The sequence below is a fragment of the Eubalaena glacialis genome, chromosome 2 (genome assembly GCF_028564815.1).
Source record: "Eubalaena glacialis isolate mEubGla1 chromosome 2, mEubGla1.1.hap2.+ XY, whole genome shotgun sequence".
Lineage (NCBI taxonomy): Eukaryota > Metazoa > Chordata > Mammalia > Artiodactyla > Balaenidae > Eubalaena > Eubalaena glacialis.
In genome coordinates this window covers 69,600,710-69,618,669 of record NC_083717.1, presented here as the reverse complement: position 1 = coordinate 69,618,669, position 17,960 = coordinate 69,600,710, and the positions used below count along the sequence as shown (strand labels likewise).

Below are 17,960 nucleotides of genomic sequence, written 5' to 3'. Positions count from 1 at the left end.
GGAGGAGGCCTCTGGCTGCTGCAGCTAAGGTGAGGCGAGAGGGGAGAGAGGTTAGTTAGGAGGCTGTTGCCATGGCTCCGGAAGAAAGAACGTGGTCTGAGTCAGGGTAGTCACCGAGTGAAGGGTGAAGAGGACACAGGTTGGGAGAGATTATCCTACAAAGCCCCTGAGAGCAGAGGCCAGGTGCTGGTGTGGACGGATGGGGAAGGCAAGGGAAGGAAGCCACAAGGTTTGCCCCGTGGCCCTCCCCAAGGCGGGTGGTGGAAGGGACCCAAGGCCTAAGGCTGTGCCTCCTCCCTTTAGGAAAGACCTGTTACCCTAGTCTGAGAGGTGATCCTGGCAGAGCTGTGTCCTGCTCCTTCTCACATCACAAAGCCTCATTTCTAAGGGAAACTCGGGGCTGGGGGTACTGCCACTCTCCTCAGTTACAGATAACTTCCTGAGGAGGACTGTGGGCCCAGGGGAGCCGGTTTGACTTGGAAGTCTGGTGACCTGGTAACCAAAGAAGGGGCAGATTTTGTTAATCACTGCCCTAGCAAGGTGGAGCCCAGCTCACCATGCCCAACGCTACAGAGTGACAACGTAGTCTAGTGGAGCATCTCAGCTTGAGGGTGGGAACCAGCATTAGGCTTAATAGCACCGAGCTAATTAGAAACAAACATGGTGGGATTTGCTTTTTCCATTTGGAAACAACATGTTTCAAAATTTATTGTTGGAGGTAAGTGCCTGCCGCCTTGTAAAGTGTGTGCGGTGCTGTCATTGGCTGGTAGTGGCAGGCAGTGAGTCCTCAGAAAGCTGCTACCCACCAAGTGGCCTCAGAGCCACTGCTTCCCTTTCCCTTTAGCGTCCTGGCTGCGGACGGAACCTCATGGAAGGTTCCCTCAGGCTCGGCCATTGGCTCCCTGAGTGATCCTGTCAGAGTCCCTCATCACTTCTGAGCCTTACCTTCATTCATTTAGTGGTAACCTTGCTTCCTTCTCCATCTCCTGGAACTGTCCTCAGGACCAGATGAAGGGGAAACTCGTGGACCACGTGTGTGTAACAGAGTCAAGTTTGTGGTGTTTAAAAGCCCATTGAACATATAATGCTGGGCTCCTAAGAAGCTTGTAGTCCTAATCAAAGAAGCAAGACTATACCTTAAAAATTGGATAAAAGATTTATGAATGAATTGACATAAGGTCTGGAATTTGCCTTAAAATATTTGTGCCCTCCCACCCCACAAAGGAAAAACTGAGGGTTTTGGTTGAAACAAGACTGGCAATGCGTAGATAATTGTTGAAGCTGATGTTGGGTACATGGTTACACTCTCTCTACTTTTGTGAATGTTTGGATTTTTTAAGAGGAAAAAATGTGACTAAAAGAAGGTGGCAAACCTACTAACATGACAAGTGACATACATGGTAAGAGCTCCAGGGAGAAGGGAGCCTTGTGGGTATAGAGGGGTCAGGCGAGGCTTCCCAGAGGAGGTGGGAGCCTCTTGGTGAGGATTCTTTGTTACAAGTAACAGAAACCAACTTGAGTCAGTGTAAACAGAACAGAGGACTTCCTTATAAGGATCTGGGGGCCCTTGCGCAGCCCAAGAGCCAGATGTTGCCTGTGCTCAGGAAGGGACAGGGCAGGGAGGGAAGACCACTGGGATCCCAGGCAACCTCTCTCCATGTTGGGCCGCCTTGTCCTGCGTGCTCTGAAGCTTGGCTTTCTCTGCTTTGTCCAGGGGCAGGAGGAAGGGCTCCCACCCCCACCCCAGCTCCCAGTGAGCATCAAGTCCATCCCAGACACAGCCCAGGCCCAAGTCCCTGAGTATTCTAGCAAAACTTACCTGGTGCAGATAGTTGGTGGAGCTCCCTCCTGTAGGTGAAGGGAGGTAATTAAGGGGTTACTTTTGAGGTAACCCTTTCTCCCCCCTCCCCTCCAACAAACAAAAAAGACTAGAAGGATGGTAGAATGAATATGAATACAGAAGGCATCTGGATTAGAGACTAGCAAGAGTGACGAAGGATTCAGAGACTATTGGGGAACAGCATGGATCCTCTTGGCACTGACGGGGTGGGGTGGGGGGTTGGGGAGGGCCCACATAGGTAGGAACCCCACCGAGCAGGACCTGATTCTCTATGTTGCTTGTGTTTTTTCTCAAACAAATGTTAGCTCTTATTTTTCCCCCAAGCTTCAGAGACATTGAACTAAATCCTGCGTATCATATGTAGTTCCTCTTATTTATTGAGCCCTTAGTACCTACCATCAAGTAGGAATTACTGTTCCCACCTGACAGCCAAGGAAACAGGCTTCAGGAGGCTCTGTAATTTGGCCTCCTGCAGGGTCACACAGCTCGTGCTGGTAGAGCTAGGATTCAAATCCAGATCTGCCTAACTCCAAAGGTGGTGCTACCATTTCCACACCACACTGTATACCTACTTAATGTAATTTTTGATGCCAATTGATGATAAGAATCAGGGGATGTTAGGATTCTTGGTTGTTGGTGAACACGAATTAGCTCAAACAATAAAAGAGGTTTTTTGTTTTTGTTTTTTGGCTTAGCTCACCAAACCTCAGGAAGAATAAGAATGCAGCCTGGCCTTAGGGAAAATTGTGTCCAAGCGCTCAAATGCCATTAGCTGTTATACTTCAATTATGGTGTGCAGTCGGTTCTCTGTACCTGCATCCTTGGATTCAGCCAACCTGCAGATGGAAAATATTTGGGAAAAAATAATCCCAGAAAGTTCCAAAAGGCAAAACTTCATTTACATATCATTTACATTGTATTTATAACTATTTACATTGTATTAGGTATTGTAAGTAATCTAGAGATATTTAAAGCATGCAAGAGGACGTGCATAGGTTATGTGCAAATACTACATCATTTTATATAAGGAACTTGAGCATCTGCAGATTTCGGTATCCCCGGGGGTGGGCGGGGGAGTGGGGGCGGCATGTCCTGGAACCTGCTAATTCTCTCTCATTTGCTTCTCTTCTGATGTTGGCTTTATTCTCTCAGGCCAGCTGTCTCTACCACATGGGAACCACTGCCTCTGGCTTTAGTCTCATTATCAGGGAGGCAAGAGCTTTTCCCAACTTCTGATAGAAAATCCCAAGGGAGGGCTCTAATTAGACTAATACTGGTCACATACCCAGACCCGCCAGATCACCATGCCAGGGGATGGGGGAACTGGGAGTGGCCCAGCCTGCGTCAGGGACAGGGTTCCGATTGTCAGTCTCCACCTGGAGCAGTTGGTTGGAGTCAGGGAGGAGCACTTCTCCCAGTTAGTGTATATGGTGGGGAGGGTCCTTCTCAGTAGGTTACACAGGATGTTCCCGCTCTGCTTAGCTTACGTTTGTCCTTACCTGGCAAGAGCGAGTAATTTCCTAGGCCTTTCCTTTAGGGCCTGTCTCAAGCTAAGCTAGGAACGACTGGTGAGTGACCTTGACTTCACGGGTGAATCATGCTGACCGTGACCCAGGCACAAATGGCAATGCCTTACTTTGGTGCAGCTTGGGTCACCATAACTATGGTGATATTATTAGAAATTCTCTCCCACTTTCCATTTAAAAATGAACAGGGGGCTTCCCTGGTGGCGCAGTGGTTGGGAGTCCGCCTGCCAATGCAGGGGACGCGGGTTCGTGCCCCGGTCCGGGAGAATCCCACATGCCGCGGAGCGGCTGGGCCTGTGAGCCACAACTGCTGAGCCTGCGCGTCTGGAGCCTGTGCTCTGCAACGGGAGAGGCCGCGACAGTGAGAGGCCCGCGCACCGCGATGAGGAGTGGCCCCCGCTCGCCGCAGCTGGAGAGGGCCCTCGCACAGAGGCGAAGACCCAACAGAGTCAAAAATAAATAAATAAATAAATTAAAAAAAAAAAAAGAACAGATCTCCAACCTACCTCTACCTTTCCTTTTTCCATCTTTTTTTTTTTTTTTTTAATTTCCTCTCCTCCTGCTGAGCAAAATTAGCTTTCAGCAGGTCAAAACAGGTTTTTAGCTAATTTCTCTTTCTTGAAGTACAGATGATAAGCATCCAAGTTAGCCAACGTTGTTTTTCTGCCCACAGGTGGTTGATTGGCTTTGTGATAGATTGAATATCTGCTTGTCTTCTGAAGTCGCCCAGATAGTCTGGAAGGGGAAGTATACTGCTCTAAGGCATGTTCTTTTAATGGGAAGGTTACTCTGTGGTCTTTGGCAAGTGGCTTCTACTTGAGCCTTAATTTCCATATCTGTAATATGGGGCTGCTCTGCCATGCATTAGTATGGGTTCATTAGAAATGAGAGATCAGGGAATCCAGGATCCATAAACTCTTGCCTTTACTGCCCCCTTTTCCCTTTTCTTTTTCTCTCTCCCTTCTCTCCCTCTCCCTTTAGTGTAACCCCTATACCTTTTGCTGTAGCTGTTGTTACTACCTGATTTCAGATTTGTGCTGATGAAAACCAAATCCTGAACTCTTGCAACATCATCTCTTGTTTAATGGTCAGCATTTGTGTACCTTTTGGGTCAGGGATGAGCACTGCATTTGCAGAGAGGGGTGCACAAAGGTAGAAAATGAAAGCATTTCAAAACTAATGAATCAGGGACTTCCCTGGTGGCACAGTGGTTAAGAATCTGCCTGCCAATGCAGGGGACACGGGTTCGATCCCTGGTCTGGGAAGATCCCACATGTCTCGGAGCAGCTAAGCCTGTGCACCACAACTACTGAGCCTGTGCTCTAGAGCCCGTGAGCCACAACTACTGAGCCTGCATGCCACAACTACTGAAGCCTGCGCACCCTAGAGCACATGCACCGCAACGAGAAGCCACCGCAATGAGAAGCCCGCGCACCGCAACGCAGACTAGCCCCCACTCGCCGCAACTAGAGAAAGCCCGCATGCGGCAACAAAGACCCAACGCAGCCAAAAATAAAAAATTAAAAAGAAAAAACAAAGAAAAACTAATGAATCTTGGGAGGGAAGCAGAAATTGAAATGCAGTTGCTGGACTTGGTTGCAAAACTCTTGAAAGTGGAGAGATAAAAATAGCTGCTTGTTAGGACCCGGCACACGTGCTCTGAAGGCTCACTGTTTGAACTCACTTGTTAATCAGGAGGTGGGAAACAGCCTCTAGTTCCTGTTGTCAGCACGTCTCTTGCAGTTAAACTTGTCAAGGAGGAGGATAATGAGCTGGAGCTGAGAAGGAAGTGCTTGCTCACTAAACTGGAGCTCAGAATTATTTTCTCTCACAACCAGATTTTAAGGATTTCAACCTACCCCAAGTCAGCTCCTATTCCCAGATAAAGCTTGTTTGATTGGTAATGTGAGTGACCCCCCCCACCCCCGCTTCCCAACCACAACTTTTTTAAAAAATTGAGATACAGTTGACATATAACATTGTATTAGTTTCAGATATAGAACATAATGATTTGATATACGTGTATATTGTGAAGTGATTGGCCACAATAAGTCTAGTTAACATCCATCACCTTACATAGTTACAATTTTTTTCTTGTGATGAGAACTTTTAAGATATACTCTCTTAGCAACTTTCAAATATACAATATTGTTAACTGTAGTCACCATGCTGTGCATTGCGTCTCTAGGACTTATTCATCTTATAACTGGAGGTTTGTGCCTTTTGACCACCTTCACCCACAACTTAGTAATGGCTTTTCTGAAACTTTGGAGTACAACCCACTATGGTTTGCCATTTGCTCTGTTGTTTAGACCCAGATTAGCTAGCCTCTGGATAAACAATCAATCTATGGCTTCTACTCTAGCCTCTGCCATTACCTCACTTTGTAACCTTGACAGATAACTCCCAGACTCTGGGCCTCAGTGTTTCTCATCTGTGCACAGGGGTTAATAATGCTTACTTCACACCATTGTCGTGAGGATTAAAGAAGACAATATATTTAAAAGGCCTGGCATAGTAGGTGCTCAATGAACCAGAGCTGCTGTGGTGTCTTCTGAGGTTGGCTGGCTTCTAATTTGTTGAATTCTGTCTCCCCTGGTGGTGACAGCCTGGACAGGAACAGGGACCTGTCCTTTTTACTCATAGCTCAGTGCAGGCACTTTATCAGTGTTTATAGAATAAACAAGTGACCCCGCTGAATTCTTTAATCCAAAGAGGAGTAGAAAATGCTTAGAAGTCGGGGCTTCCCTGGTGGCGCGGTGGGTAAGAATCCGCCTGCCAATGCAGGGGACACAGGTTCGAGCCCTGGTCCGGGAAGATCCCACATGGCGCGGAGCAACTAAGGCCGTGTGCCAATACTGAGCCTGCGCTCTAGAGCCTGCGCGCCACAACTACTGAAGCCCACGCGCCTAGAGCCCGTGCTCCGCAACAAGAGAAGCCACTGTAATGAGAAGCCCGTGCACCGCAACGAAGAGTAGCCCCCGCTCGCCGCAGCTAGAGAAAGCCCGCGCACAGCAACAAAGACCCAACACAGCCAAAAATAAATTAATTAATTAATTTAAAAAAGAAACAAAATGCTCAGAAGTCAAGTTAATATCATGTGCTCATGGGGGAAATATCAGGAGGCTTTGAACAGTGGTTATTTCTAGTGCAGAAAATATCAGAGAATAAAATACTTTCTTCTGCTTAGTTTTTTCATAACACCTCCTTAATCATTTTTGAAGAAGGAAGGTTTATCCATCTTCATTGTTGCAGAGCCGGGGCAGGATCTGGGTATCAAACCTTAGCATCTTGTAGGTTTCCTAGGGAAGCTTGTCAGCCTGGGAGCTCAGAGAGCGGTGGATGCTTGCTGCGGAATACAGAGTGTCCCACCACACGCTGGGGCTCCTCCCAGCCTCACTCTCCTAATATTGGAGGGTCAGAAAGAGAACCCAAGGCCTGAAGAGGCCTCGAGGAGTAGAGAGGGCTTGCGCCTGTGATGTGAACAACGTTTGAGGTTGCTGCTAGGGAAGATGTGGGAGGAAAAGCCCGATTAAACCTCCCAGGGCTCCAAAGCAGGGCAGTATTCCATGCCGGGAAGGGCACTCAAAAGAACTAGGCACCTGGATGTAGAGGTGAACGGGTGGGTGGGAAAGGAGGAGGTTTTAGGGGTGGGGACCAGCACAGAGAGGCAGGAGAGCCCCAGACTGGGGAAGGTGGACACGGAGATGTGCTGCAGCAAGAAGTTGCAGAAGTGAGCAGGACAGCGGGCTTGGACGGGCAGGCCGAGAGGCCTGGACTGTACTGCGAGGCAGCCTCTGTGTGGGGGCTGTCCCACGGGAGGAGTGCTGGTCACTGTGCAAGACAGCTGGAGGAGGAGTTGCTGGGCACGGGAGCAGAGGAAGGAGAGGCGGTGATTGTGGGAAGCAAATGCAGGAGGCTGACAATTGGAGGAAACAATCTCCCTGGCCTTATCTGACCTCTTTTCTGCCCCTAGAGAAGAGCCCGACTTGGCCGGGGCTGCCGGGAAGGAGCATGTCCTGGCCTGGTAGCTCCAGCCACACGCTCTGGAGTGGAGTGGAGTGCCCAGGTCTCCAGGCAACTTCTTGTCAGGCCTCCAGGGTCACCAGGAGGGGCCCTGTGTGTGCATCTGGCTTCCAGGATGGATGTGGTCCAAGCAGGGAGACCCCCCTGAGGGTTTCCCTCTGCTCCACTCTGGCCCCCACCCGCATGGATCTCTGCAGCCTCCCAGGCAGCGAAGTTCCCTGGGGCAGGTGGCGGAAGCAGGAGCCACAGCCAGGGAGGGAGGAAAGTGGCGTTATATAAGTTTGCAAAAAAGGAGGCCGGCTTGCCATGTGAATAGAAATCAGATACAAGGACAGTCGCAGAGGCAGTGCAGCCACTCCTGAGCAGCAGCTGTGGCCCGGAGAGTGGTGTCTGAGCAGCAGGGGGGAGTGAGGGAGTGGGTGTCTGGTGCTGTGAACTGCCTGTCTTAGAGGGCAACCTGTGAAAGAGTCATTTTTTGTGATCCTGTAACATGTGTGCTATTTAAGTGCCCACAGTTCATTCGATTGATCCTGGCCTCCATCTGGTGAGGTTGCGAGAGCTGGGATTGTTATCACTGCTTTACTGATACGTAGACCACAGACTACGGAAGCGAAGGGACTTGCTGAAGGCTGCACGTAGAGCAGGCGGCAGGGCCAGGATTTGAATACAGGCCCCCTGTCTCTGTAGCCAGTGCCACTCCTTTGCTTTATAACAAGGCCTAGCAGGTCATTTCTAAACAGGCCATGGGAACGTTGGAAGGTGAGGGAGCTCAGGGCTTCGTGGTCCAGTTGCAGGAAGGAAAGGCTGGGACGTTCTTTGGTGGAGGGAGGGACTCATGTTGGGGCGCCTCCCTGTGCCCAGCTGTCCCGGCTCCGGCCTGTTACTCAGCCTCACTTCGCACACACTGAACGCCGGCCTCCGGGGTCAGGCATCTGTCCTCTGTTGGAGAAGGGTCACGGTGCTGTGGAGACGAGGACCAGGGGCTCCTCGGTGGGAAGTGTTTGTCAGGGCCGGTCCTAACACCAGGGTTGGGAAGAAACAAAGGAAAAGTTGGTTCCTGAGCTCCTGAAGTTGATAACCTCCCCGTGTGTTTGAAATAATTCTCCGGGAGGCCGAACGGTTCACCGCGTGACCTCACCCAGGTCATCGCTCCAGGGCCGTCCCTGCCCACAGGCCTTCCCTCGTCACCCTGTCACAGCAGCAGCCCCCTCACTGTCTGGGCTCTTACCAGGTTTTGTTATTATTTTCTTCATGGACCTGAGACCACCTGATGCTGCACATTGGTTTGTTGGTTTGTTTAGTCTGTCTCCTCACACTAAAGTGTAAGCTTTGTGACAGTGGGAACTGGGTTAGTTTGCTGGCTGTTGTGTCCCAGGTACGTGCGTGGTGCCGGCACGTAGCAGGAGCTCAGTGGACACGGGAATGAGTGATGTGGCAACAGGGAGGGTGGGGAGAGGACAGGTCCAGGCATCACAAGGTCTGAGTTCTGGTTCCTGCTCTATCCAGTTTTTGCTGTGTGACCTCAGTCAAGTCCCTGGATCCCTTTGGGCCGTAGGCTTTTCGTCTCCACCATGAAGGGGAGGAACCAGATGCCCTGTAAGGCTGCTTCTGACGCCTGTGTTCTGAGAGTCTCTATATGAGAGACACGGGAGGTTGCCAAGGGGTTTGGAAAGATCTCGTATCCTGTGCTGTCGTGTCTTGTGACACGTTGAGGGCTGGGTCTTAGAAAGACAGCACCCATGGCGCTGAGTGTGTGCACGTGTACACGGTGAGTTTATCTCCATTCATTCACAGGCATTTTGGAGCACCTCCTATGTGCCAGGTATTGTCCTGGCTCTGCAGTTACAGGGGCGAGGCAGACAGCCAACATCCCTGCCCTGGTGGAGCCTGCGGTGGGTGGAGAGAGGCTAGAGCTGGCTGGGGGCTGTGGTTAGGACCTGACCCAGGCTGGGGATGATGAGGGGCTGGGTGGAGGTGGGCAGGTGAAGGACTTACTGTGATATGAGAGGGTGTTTTTTTTTTTTTTTCAGTTTACCCTTGGAAAGATACTTAAATGGATCTGTTAGAATCTGTTTAAGGATAAATAAACACATTCCTATGAGTATTGAAGGGGAAAATAATAAAATGTTAATAGTGGCTCTGGTAGGTTGGAATTATGGGGGTTTCATTTTTTTCCTCTGGTTCTCCAGATGTCCTATATAGTGTCTGTATTACTTCCGTCAAAGATTCCCTGTCAGGGTTTACGATTTTGCTCCTGGGTGTGGCCTGCTCTTGAGCGGGTCTCATTGTTTGCTTTGCTGATGTCTGTCCACAAAGCCCTGGGGAACTTTACCAAGTCCCAGCCTCAGTAAGTGAGAATTCTTGGGTCTGCTCTGCCTGCTTCACGGGGCAGTTGTTTGAATCAGAGAAGATGGTAAAAGAAAAACATTTGGAAATTCACCTCTTGGCAAAGGGAAGGGCCAGTGGACTAATATTGGTGATGGGAGCCAGGGCGGGCCGCGGGGATGGTCCGAGTGCAGGGAAGGGGAATGGGGCTGGTGCTGGGGGCACTGCCTTGACCCTGAGGAGCAGCTTTCGGGCCTCCCTAGTTCTCTGGCCCTGGTAGCAAGAGACTGTGCCTGACTAACAGGTAGATGCAGCTGAGCAGGCTGTTAGGGATGTGACTTCAGTGAAAGAGAACCAAAAGTTGGCTTCCAGCCCCTGGCACGCACATTTATAAAACCCACATGCTCTGTGCATGAGGTCAATAATAGGAGTTCCTGCCTCCATCCCATCCTCCTTTAGTCTTTGGTCTGTAGCCTCAGCAAGCATCCAGGTCTTATTATGTCTTCCTACCTTATGATCCGGCGGCAGATATTGTGTCTTGCCAACAGGGGCAGTTGAAGCAACAGACCTTGAAATCTTGATTATTCATGGTAACTGACTCCTTCCTGTGGGTCATCTGGCCCAGTCTGGATTCTCAAAGAGTGGAAAACACTGGCTTTCTGTCCCGCTTCTACAGCAGCTTGTCATTCCTCTGCTGACAGCCCTTCCTCGAACCCTGAACGAAGGGGAATAAGGGGCCTTGGTGTCCAGTGCTCCTAAGCCAAGGGCTGGCTCTGTGATAGGGGCTGGGGTGTGTCGTGGCATTCGTGGTCAGGGCTGGTCGGTCTGGGGAGCGCTGACCTTCCCCTTCCCAACCTACCTGTGTCAATTCTCTACTTTTCTGTTTTCTTTTCCCTACAGATGTCAAGCCTTCCAACATCCTAGTGAACTCCCGTGGGGAGATCAAGCTCTGTGACTTTGGGGTCAGCGGGCAGCTCATCGACTCCATGGCCAACTCCTTCGTGGGCACAAGGTCCTACATGTCGGTATGAGCACCTCGTTCCATTTTTCCAGCTTCTTATCTGATCAGGAATAGGAGCCAAGTGGGTGCCTTCCCCTATGGAGCCAGACCCTTGTGCTTGGGTGATGGAGGTGGGTGAGAAAGAACGAGTGATGAGGCATTGTGGTCCCCTCCCTGAGGAGATCAAAGTCTGATGGGGAGATGGTCTTGGCCTTTCACAGGCCTTGGAGCATGGTTGGGGCCCTGGGGCCCTGACCCCAGTGGAAGAGATAGTAGGATCACAGCTTCGGCTCTCACTGGCACTTGGATGTTTCCCAGAGCTTGGCTTCCATTCTGAAGACACTGAGCTCCAGCTACCCTCAGGACCTCTGCCTGATCGTCTTTAGACCCTCAGACTGACATGTCCAGACATGTCCCCACCCCAGATTGCCCCACCATTTCCATTAGCAGTAAATGGCATCACTGTTTCCTTAGTTTTTCAAGGTAGAAACCTGAGCATCAGCCTTTAACCTCTCTTCCCAGCTCCCCATCCTTTTAGCATCTAGCAACCCCCAACTCCTGTGAGTCTATTCAGAATTGTCTCCCCAGTCCAGCCTCTTCTCTCCCTCCTCACTGCGTGTCTCCCAGTTACGTGCCCATCTCTCACCATGGCACACCTACCTGGTCCCCTGGCTGGAGTCTAGTTCAGCTGACAGCCTGAGGTCACTGAGGTGTTTCCTGCTTCCAGCCCTGCTGGCTTCCACCGTGCCCAGGGGTGACACTGGCATGTTCTCTTGCTTCCCCCATACAACCAGCTCCCTGGGGGGCAGGGATAGGGCCGGAGGTGTCTCTGTTGTCCCAAGGGTCTGGCTTGGCACCTGGCACACTGTAGATGCTCAGGGAATTCTTGGCAAGTGAGTGAATGTTTGGTTGACTGAACGGGTGAGTAAATGGCTAACACGCTTGTGAGAAGGATTCAGAAAGGGGAACGTGGCTCTGGGTGAGTGCTGACCAGGGCAGAGTAGAGGCGCGTTAGTTGGAGTGAGTGGGAGGCCTTCGTGGAGGTGGAAGGAGGGGCCGGCACGGGGGCTCAGGGCATCTTAGCACATTGTGTTTTATGTACACTCTTCAAGGACTTTCATATCCTGGAGTGATGATCCTCTCTGATCTATAATGGTTGTCCCATGAAGTAAAGATTAGTGTACCCATTTTAGAGATGAGGAAATCTAGACTCAGGGAGGTGAAGTGACCTGCCCACTTCACCTTGCAGAGCCGGCGTTGAAAGCCAGGCCTCCTTGCCGGTCAGTCCCCCTTTGCACTGCAGGCTCTCACTTGCCTCTTAGGTAAGATTTGGCAGCTGCTCCTGGCCTCCCTGCGTGGAAGGTCCTGCTCACACCCTCATTCCTTCTTGTCTGTCCTCTGCCCACACTGTGATTCCAGCCACTGGTAACACGACTCACCTGGCGCTGACCCACATCGCCACCCCCTCCATTCCAGTGGCTAAAGGCATGAAGCCCATCAGCTCTTCAGCTTCTTCCCTAAATGTCTAAAAACTGAGCAGCTAGCACCCTGGGCTACTCAACTGCCAACTATCGAGTTCAAAATCAATTAACAGGCCCTGGAACTTATATTGATCCAGGGTTTAGTGGTTTGGGTTTTTGTGGTTACATGGTCAGTTCCAAAATAGTTCCGTGTTGGGGTTAGTGAAAAATCCTATGGGTGAAATGAATTTGATGTCTAAATAAGTGCATGATGGTCAGAATAAAGATTTTTTTTTTTGGTAGGGTTCTTGAAATACATGTACTATTTCAATTAATGCTCAATAAAAATAATGCTTTATATAGCACTATATATAATATTTCTTTCTCTTTGACTATTCTCACCAATAACAACTCATATTTGCATAACATTTTGCAACATCTAACATACATTTTCATTTGATTTGACCTTTTCAGTGCCCTAGTTAGTAGAGCAGGTATTTTGTTATGTTGTTACTATCATCATTAGCCCCATTTTGTTATGTTGTTACTGTCATCATTAGCCCCATTTTGTTATGTTGTTAGCCCCATTTCACTAGCCCCAGGAAACTGAGGCTCAGGATCACCTAGCTTGTAAGTCCCAGACTTGGGACTTGAACCCAGATCCTTTGCCTTTTCTACTCTTCGATGTTGCCCAAGAACAGTGAGTTAGTGGCAAAGCTGGTCTTAGAACTCAGCTTTCCTTACTCTCAAGGCCAGTGTTCTTTCTACCCACTGATACCTCATTCATGACCCATGTTCCAGAAGCTTCATGTTTTTGGACTCAGGACTCAAGATGAGCCTCTCATGCTGGGCTTTGGATAAGCTGTCCTGCACATGCAAGACAGTGACCAGGATGAGCAAAGCTGGAGCCACAGCTGAAGCTTAGCCAGGGCCCAGCTGGGTAGGATGCTGTTAGTTCAGGGCAGGTTATAGGGGAGACAGCAGTTAGGGGTCAGACCCACGGGAGCCAGCTAGGATTTGGTAATTACAGCATTTGGGGGCAGGTGGGAAGCCAAATCGAAGAGGTTAGTGGAGGTCCTGAAACAGGATGTGAGCTCTGGAGAGGAAGGGGCAGAAGATAAAATGCATAAGTAGACCCAGGGCTGGGACCAAGCAGGGCAGCCCTGCACTCTCTTGCAGTGCAAGCAAGCCTCAAAGGGGCAGGAAGCCCCAGGTATTCATGAGGACTCACCATCCCTCTCATGCGTGGGCCAAGCTAGCTCACAGGTGATAAATGTGTCTGTCTCTCCTGCAGCCAGAAAGACTCCAGGGGACTCATTACTCGGTGCAGTCGGACATCTGGAGCATGGGGCTCTCTCTGGTTGAGATGGCGGTCGGGAGGTATCCCATCCCTCCTCCAGATGCCAAGGAGCTGGAGCTGATGTTTGGGTGCCAGGTGGAGGGAGATGCGGCTGAGACACCGCCCCGGCCAAGGACTCCCGGAAGGCCCCTCAGCTGTGAGTGGCCTGGCGTGGCCCCAGCTTGGCCTGTGGGTGGTCTTTTGCTGTCAGGGGTTTCTGGAGGGCTGATTCTCTGTCTCTGGAGCCAGGCTGGGGCATGGGTCTCCAGGTGTAGGAAATTATTATTACCAACAACTTCCTACCATTTGTTGAGTGCCCACTGTGTTCCTGGTACTGCGCTTAGTATTTTATATGTATTATCTAATTTTAAAAATCATGACTTTGTTTTAGGTAGATTTTTTAAAAATTGAGATAAAATTAACGTAACATAAAACGCACATTTTAAAACGTACAGTTCAGTGGTTTTTAGTATATTCCTCCATGTTGTACAACCATCACCACTATGTAATTCAAGAACATTTCCATCACCCCAGAAAGAAACCATCTCCATTAGCAATCACTCCCAGCTGCCCCACCCTGGCCCCCGGGCAATCACCAGTCTACTTTCTATCTCCATAGATTTGCCTAGCGTTGTCTAATTTTAATAGCAGTTGTGTGTGAGCACTACTCTAATTTCCATTTTAGGTGTGAGGAAACTGAGGCACAGAGTGCTTGACTCGCCACGTGCATTTATTTGTAAGTGGCCAAGTCTGACTCTGAGGTGGTAAGCACTGTGTAGCACTGCCTGCCTTTCTGAACTGTGAAGGAAACCTGGTATTGGAAGATCCTGGCCCAGCTATCATCTTCTGATGTAGCTCCTGCTAGGACATTCCTGTCTGATCAGGGAGACCTGGTCTTTACCTCCATGAGGCCCACATGGGAGAGGGCATGCATGAAAGGAGAAACAGGAGGGGGCAGGGGTAGCCGATGGCGGGTTGTTGCAGGGGCTGGTGGCTGTGGCCCCGGAGAGCCAAGAGGAAGAGACCCAAGTTCAGGGAACATGAAAACTACATCCTTTAGAATTATTTAGTTATTATCTCATTTGCTCCTCTTTCAGTGTAAGGAAGGGGAGAATGGCGGACATAATTTTTACCCATCTCTACAAAACTCAAAATGAGGCTCAGTGGTCAGCTGATTTACCTAAGGTCACAAATCTTGGATGCGGCAGAGCCCAGACTCCGACCCTGGTCAGCTGACTCCGTGGCTTTGGCTGGTCCCCTCTGTGTTCAGGCCTTATCTGTGGCTCTTCTGTCTCTCTTTATCGTCCACGACTCTGTTCTAGTCACTAGGGTCCATGCCCACCCCTAGCCTCATATTGGCAAATAACCTTCTGTTTCTGAGAAGTGTTTTCTTTTTTCTTTTTATAAAATCTGTAGCTTATGGAATGGACAGCCGACCTCCCATGGCAATTTTTGAGTTGTTGGATTACATAGTCAATGAGGTAAGGTACTGCATGGCTTCTTTGACCTTGGAATTTATTTGCTCCTCTTAAGAAAAAAACTCACTGTTGATTTGTCTGGGAAACCTCTGAACTGTTCCCACAGTATGGGCTGCCCGGGCTCCAAGATTCGTGTGTCCTGGTTTGTGCGTCATGATCCTGGAATTGAGTGGCTGGTTTAGAGGCTGCAGAAGTCCCTTCCCCAGGAACATCTTCATGCAGCTCTGAGTCCCTCCTCCTCTCTCAGATTCAGGAGCCTCCACCTGCCCATTTACATTCTCATCCTTCATTCACCAGGCATTTCCTTTTTTTCAGCTAGCGTTTCTTGTGCACTTACTATGTGCTAAGCACTGTGGGGTGGCGGTAGGAGTGAGATGGGGATCCACAAATGGAAAAACAGTCTCAGGTCTTAAAGACTGTTAGATTGTGTAGGGGAGGCAAGGCAAATGCATGTGTAACTGCAATATATGGTTTTCTCCATATAAAGCAATGAACATAAAAAGTGACAGTGCAGAAGGAGATATGGAAAATATTCACTATTAGTTGTGTGCAAAAAGCAGATTATAAAATAGTATGTATACTATGATTGGTTCTTTAAAGAAATCTATGTACGCATGTATGTGCACATAAAGCCTGGAAAGTAATATGATATAGTGATTATCTTGAAGTGATGGAATAACAGGTGATTCAATTGCTGTTGGCTTACTTTAATACAAAGAAGATATATTATTTGTGAACTATATACACCAGTATGTTTAAATGTAAAAAGGATCAAGGAAGGGACTGACAAGTATTCATCAGTTTGGGTTTGGGGGAGCGGGAAGCTAGGGACTAGCACCATGGCTGCTCAGAGGAGGGTGGGGCAGGGCTGGAGGAGCTCGAGGGCAGGACAGGATTTCAGATGATTAAGGAAGGCCAGCACTCTCGGCGTCTGGAGCAGCATGGGTAGAGGAAGAGGAGGGTCTAGCTCTGACCTGGTTGGGAGGCAGCTGGAGGCCTCCCACTCGGCTGAGGTGCGTGGTAAAGGGCATCACCCCATTTTCTTCTTCCTTGAGACTAGTGGAGTTTCATGCTTTCTTACTGCTCTCTAAAACCAGACCCCCAAAGGCTCAGATAGGTCCCCTTGTTCATTACAAACTCAGCGGGGAAAATCCTGGCTCACCCCAGCAGTTAAAAAATCACTGTCACTGGTTCACAGTCTACTGGAGAGCTTAGTTCAGCTCTCTTTACTGCCTGGCTGCACAGCTTTAGGCTAAGCACTGTGGGACACAGCAAGTTCGGGATCTGATCTAGGCTGCTTAAGGACTCAAGGGAGGCAGAATGTGTTGCATTTGTGTTAGGAAAGCCATCCTCTCCTGCTGGGACCTAAACTGGGTCGTGCTGGGTGGGAGCCACATTAAGGGAAGGGACGGCTGAGGTCAAATAGTTGCCAGTCACCTAGTGTGCACCGATTTCTTAGATGTTTTCACATTCATTTTCCTACTGAGTGCTCCAGGCACTGCTCAGGTGGGCCAGGCTGGTTTTGTTTTCCTTTTCATACAGCTAAGGAAACAGGCTCCAAGATGAAAAGCAGCTCAGGCTCGTCCCACCTAGCGCTCTTCCTTCCTTCCCACCTACTCCTCAGCTGGCATCCTACCTCCCAGGAGGCTGGGCTGCACCTCACACTCTGCTGGCACACAGCCCCTCCCTCGCCTGGCCTCTCCCTTGAACAGCCCCTTCATCCCCCCTCAGCACCGTGGGCCCCGAAAGCTGGGTTTTAGTCCATGACCTGGGATCGGGCTTATTCACCTGCTGTTCTGATAAGGCGTTCAGGGGAAGAGGAGGGGTAGGCTGGACTCCTCTGGTAATGTTAGTGTTTGATTTTTAGTCTCCAATCACCTGTTGACTCGGGTTACACATCAGAGCAGTGTCTGGGAGTCAGCTCACAAGGAAGCTGCACAGAACCCCAGTACGGGTCACAAGAAGGGTGGGTGACATTTCCTGGGGCTGTGTGGTGCATAAGCAGGGTGCCCCAGGGCCTTGCCCTGTGTGATCTCCACCATACACCCTGGAAAGACAAGGGCTACTGCCAGTGTGCTTGCTCTGATGGCTGCAAACACCCTCATTCCTGCAGTGAGTGTGTAGGTAACATTCTTCCAGACCCAGCTCTCTGCCAGTTAATGTTTTTTTAACCTTTGTGTGCTCCTTCAGAGCTCAGGAGGGGTAAACATTTTGTTATTTAGCCAGCCTCACAGGTGCTGTCCGGGCTGGACTATGCCTAGTGGTTTGCATATCCCCCTAGCTGCTGCTCCTAGTAATTGATGGTTCTGTTTCCCTGCCACACTCCAAGATGTACAGTGGTAGAGCCTCAAGAGCTAAAAAGGGTCCCAGGGATTGTTAAGCCCAACCTCCTTGTTTCACAGAAGGGTCATCTGAGGCTCAGAGAGGAACAGTGATTTATTCAGTCACAAGACAAGTGAGTGCTCAGAACACTGACTTGGCCCCAGTTCTGACTGGTTTGAGATTGATGGTTCCAACACGGTAACCCGGTAGCAGCCATTGGCCTCTCACCCCTGTCTTTCCTTGACTGGATAAGGAGGGCAGCACTGCCCAGAGGTGGGAGTGGGGAAGGGAGAGATGGGTGGAGCAGGACACCAGGCATTTCCTATGTCTTCACATGTACTTGCAGCCTCCTCCAAAGTTGCCCAGTGGAGTATTCAGTCTGGAATTTCAAGATTTTGTGAATAAATGGTAAGTCACCTCCTGTTCTCTGAAAGTACTTTGGTTTTGTCAGGCTCCCCATCCATCTTGGAGAGCACAGCTTTGCCTTTTACCCTTTAGCTGCTGCCCTTCTTCCAGAGTGCTAGGACTTAGGTGACCTATCTGACTGTAGCAGTGGGCAAAACAGCTGCTGCGCTCAGCACTTACTGTAAAGGGACTGGCATATTGCCTTTTGGCCTTAGTTTAATTCAACAAGCGTTTATTAA

At 49.8% G+C, this 17,960-nt stretch overlaps 1 protein-coding gene across 1 annotated transcript in view; it reads left to right on the top strand.

Annotated features, from left to right (window-relative positions):
* MAP2K1 (mitogen-activated protein kinase kinase 1) overlaps positions 1-17,960 on the top strand; it is a 79,898-nt gene that overhangs the window by 60,397 nt on the left and 1,541 nt on the right. The window contains exons 6-9 of the mRNA XM_061180157.1: positions 10,618-10,742; positions 13,472-13,673; positions 14,933-14,997; positions 17,663-17,724. Of these exons, the coding sequence (XP_061036140.1) occupies positions 10,618-10,742; positions 13,472-13,673; positions 14,933-14,997; positions 17,663-17,724 (454 nt within the window). The remainder of the gene's footprint in view (positions 1-10,617; positions 10,743-13,471; positions 13,674-14,932; positions 14,998-17,662; positions 17,725-17,960) is intronic.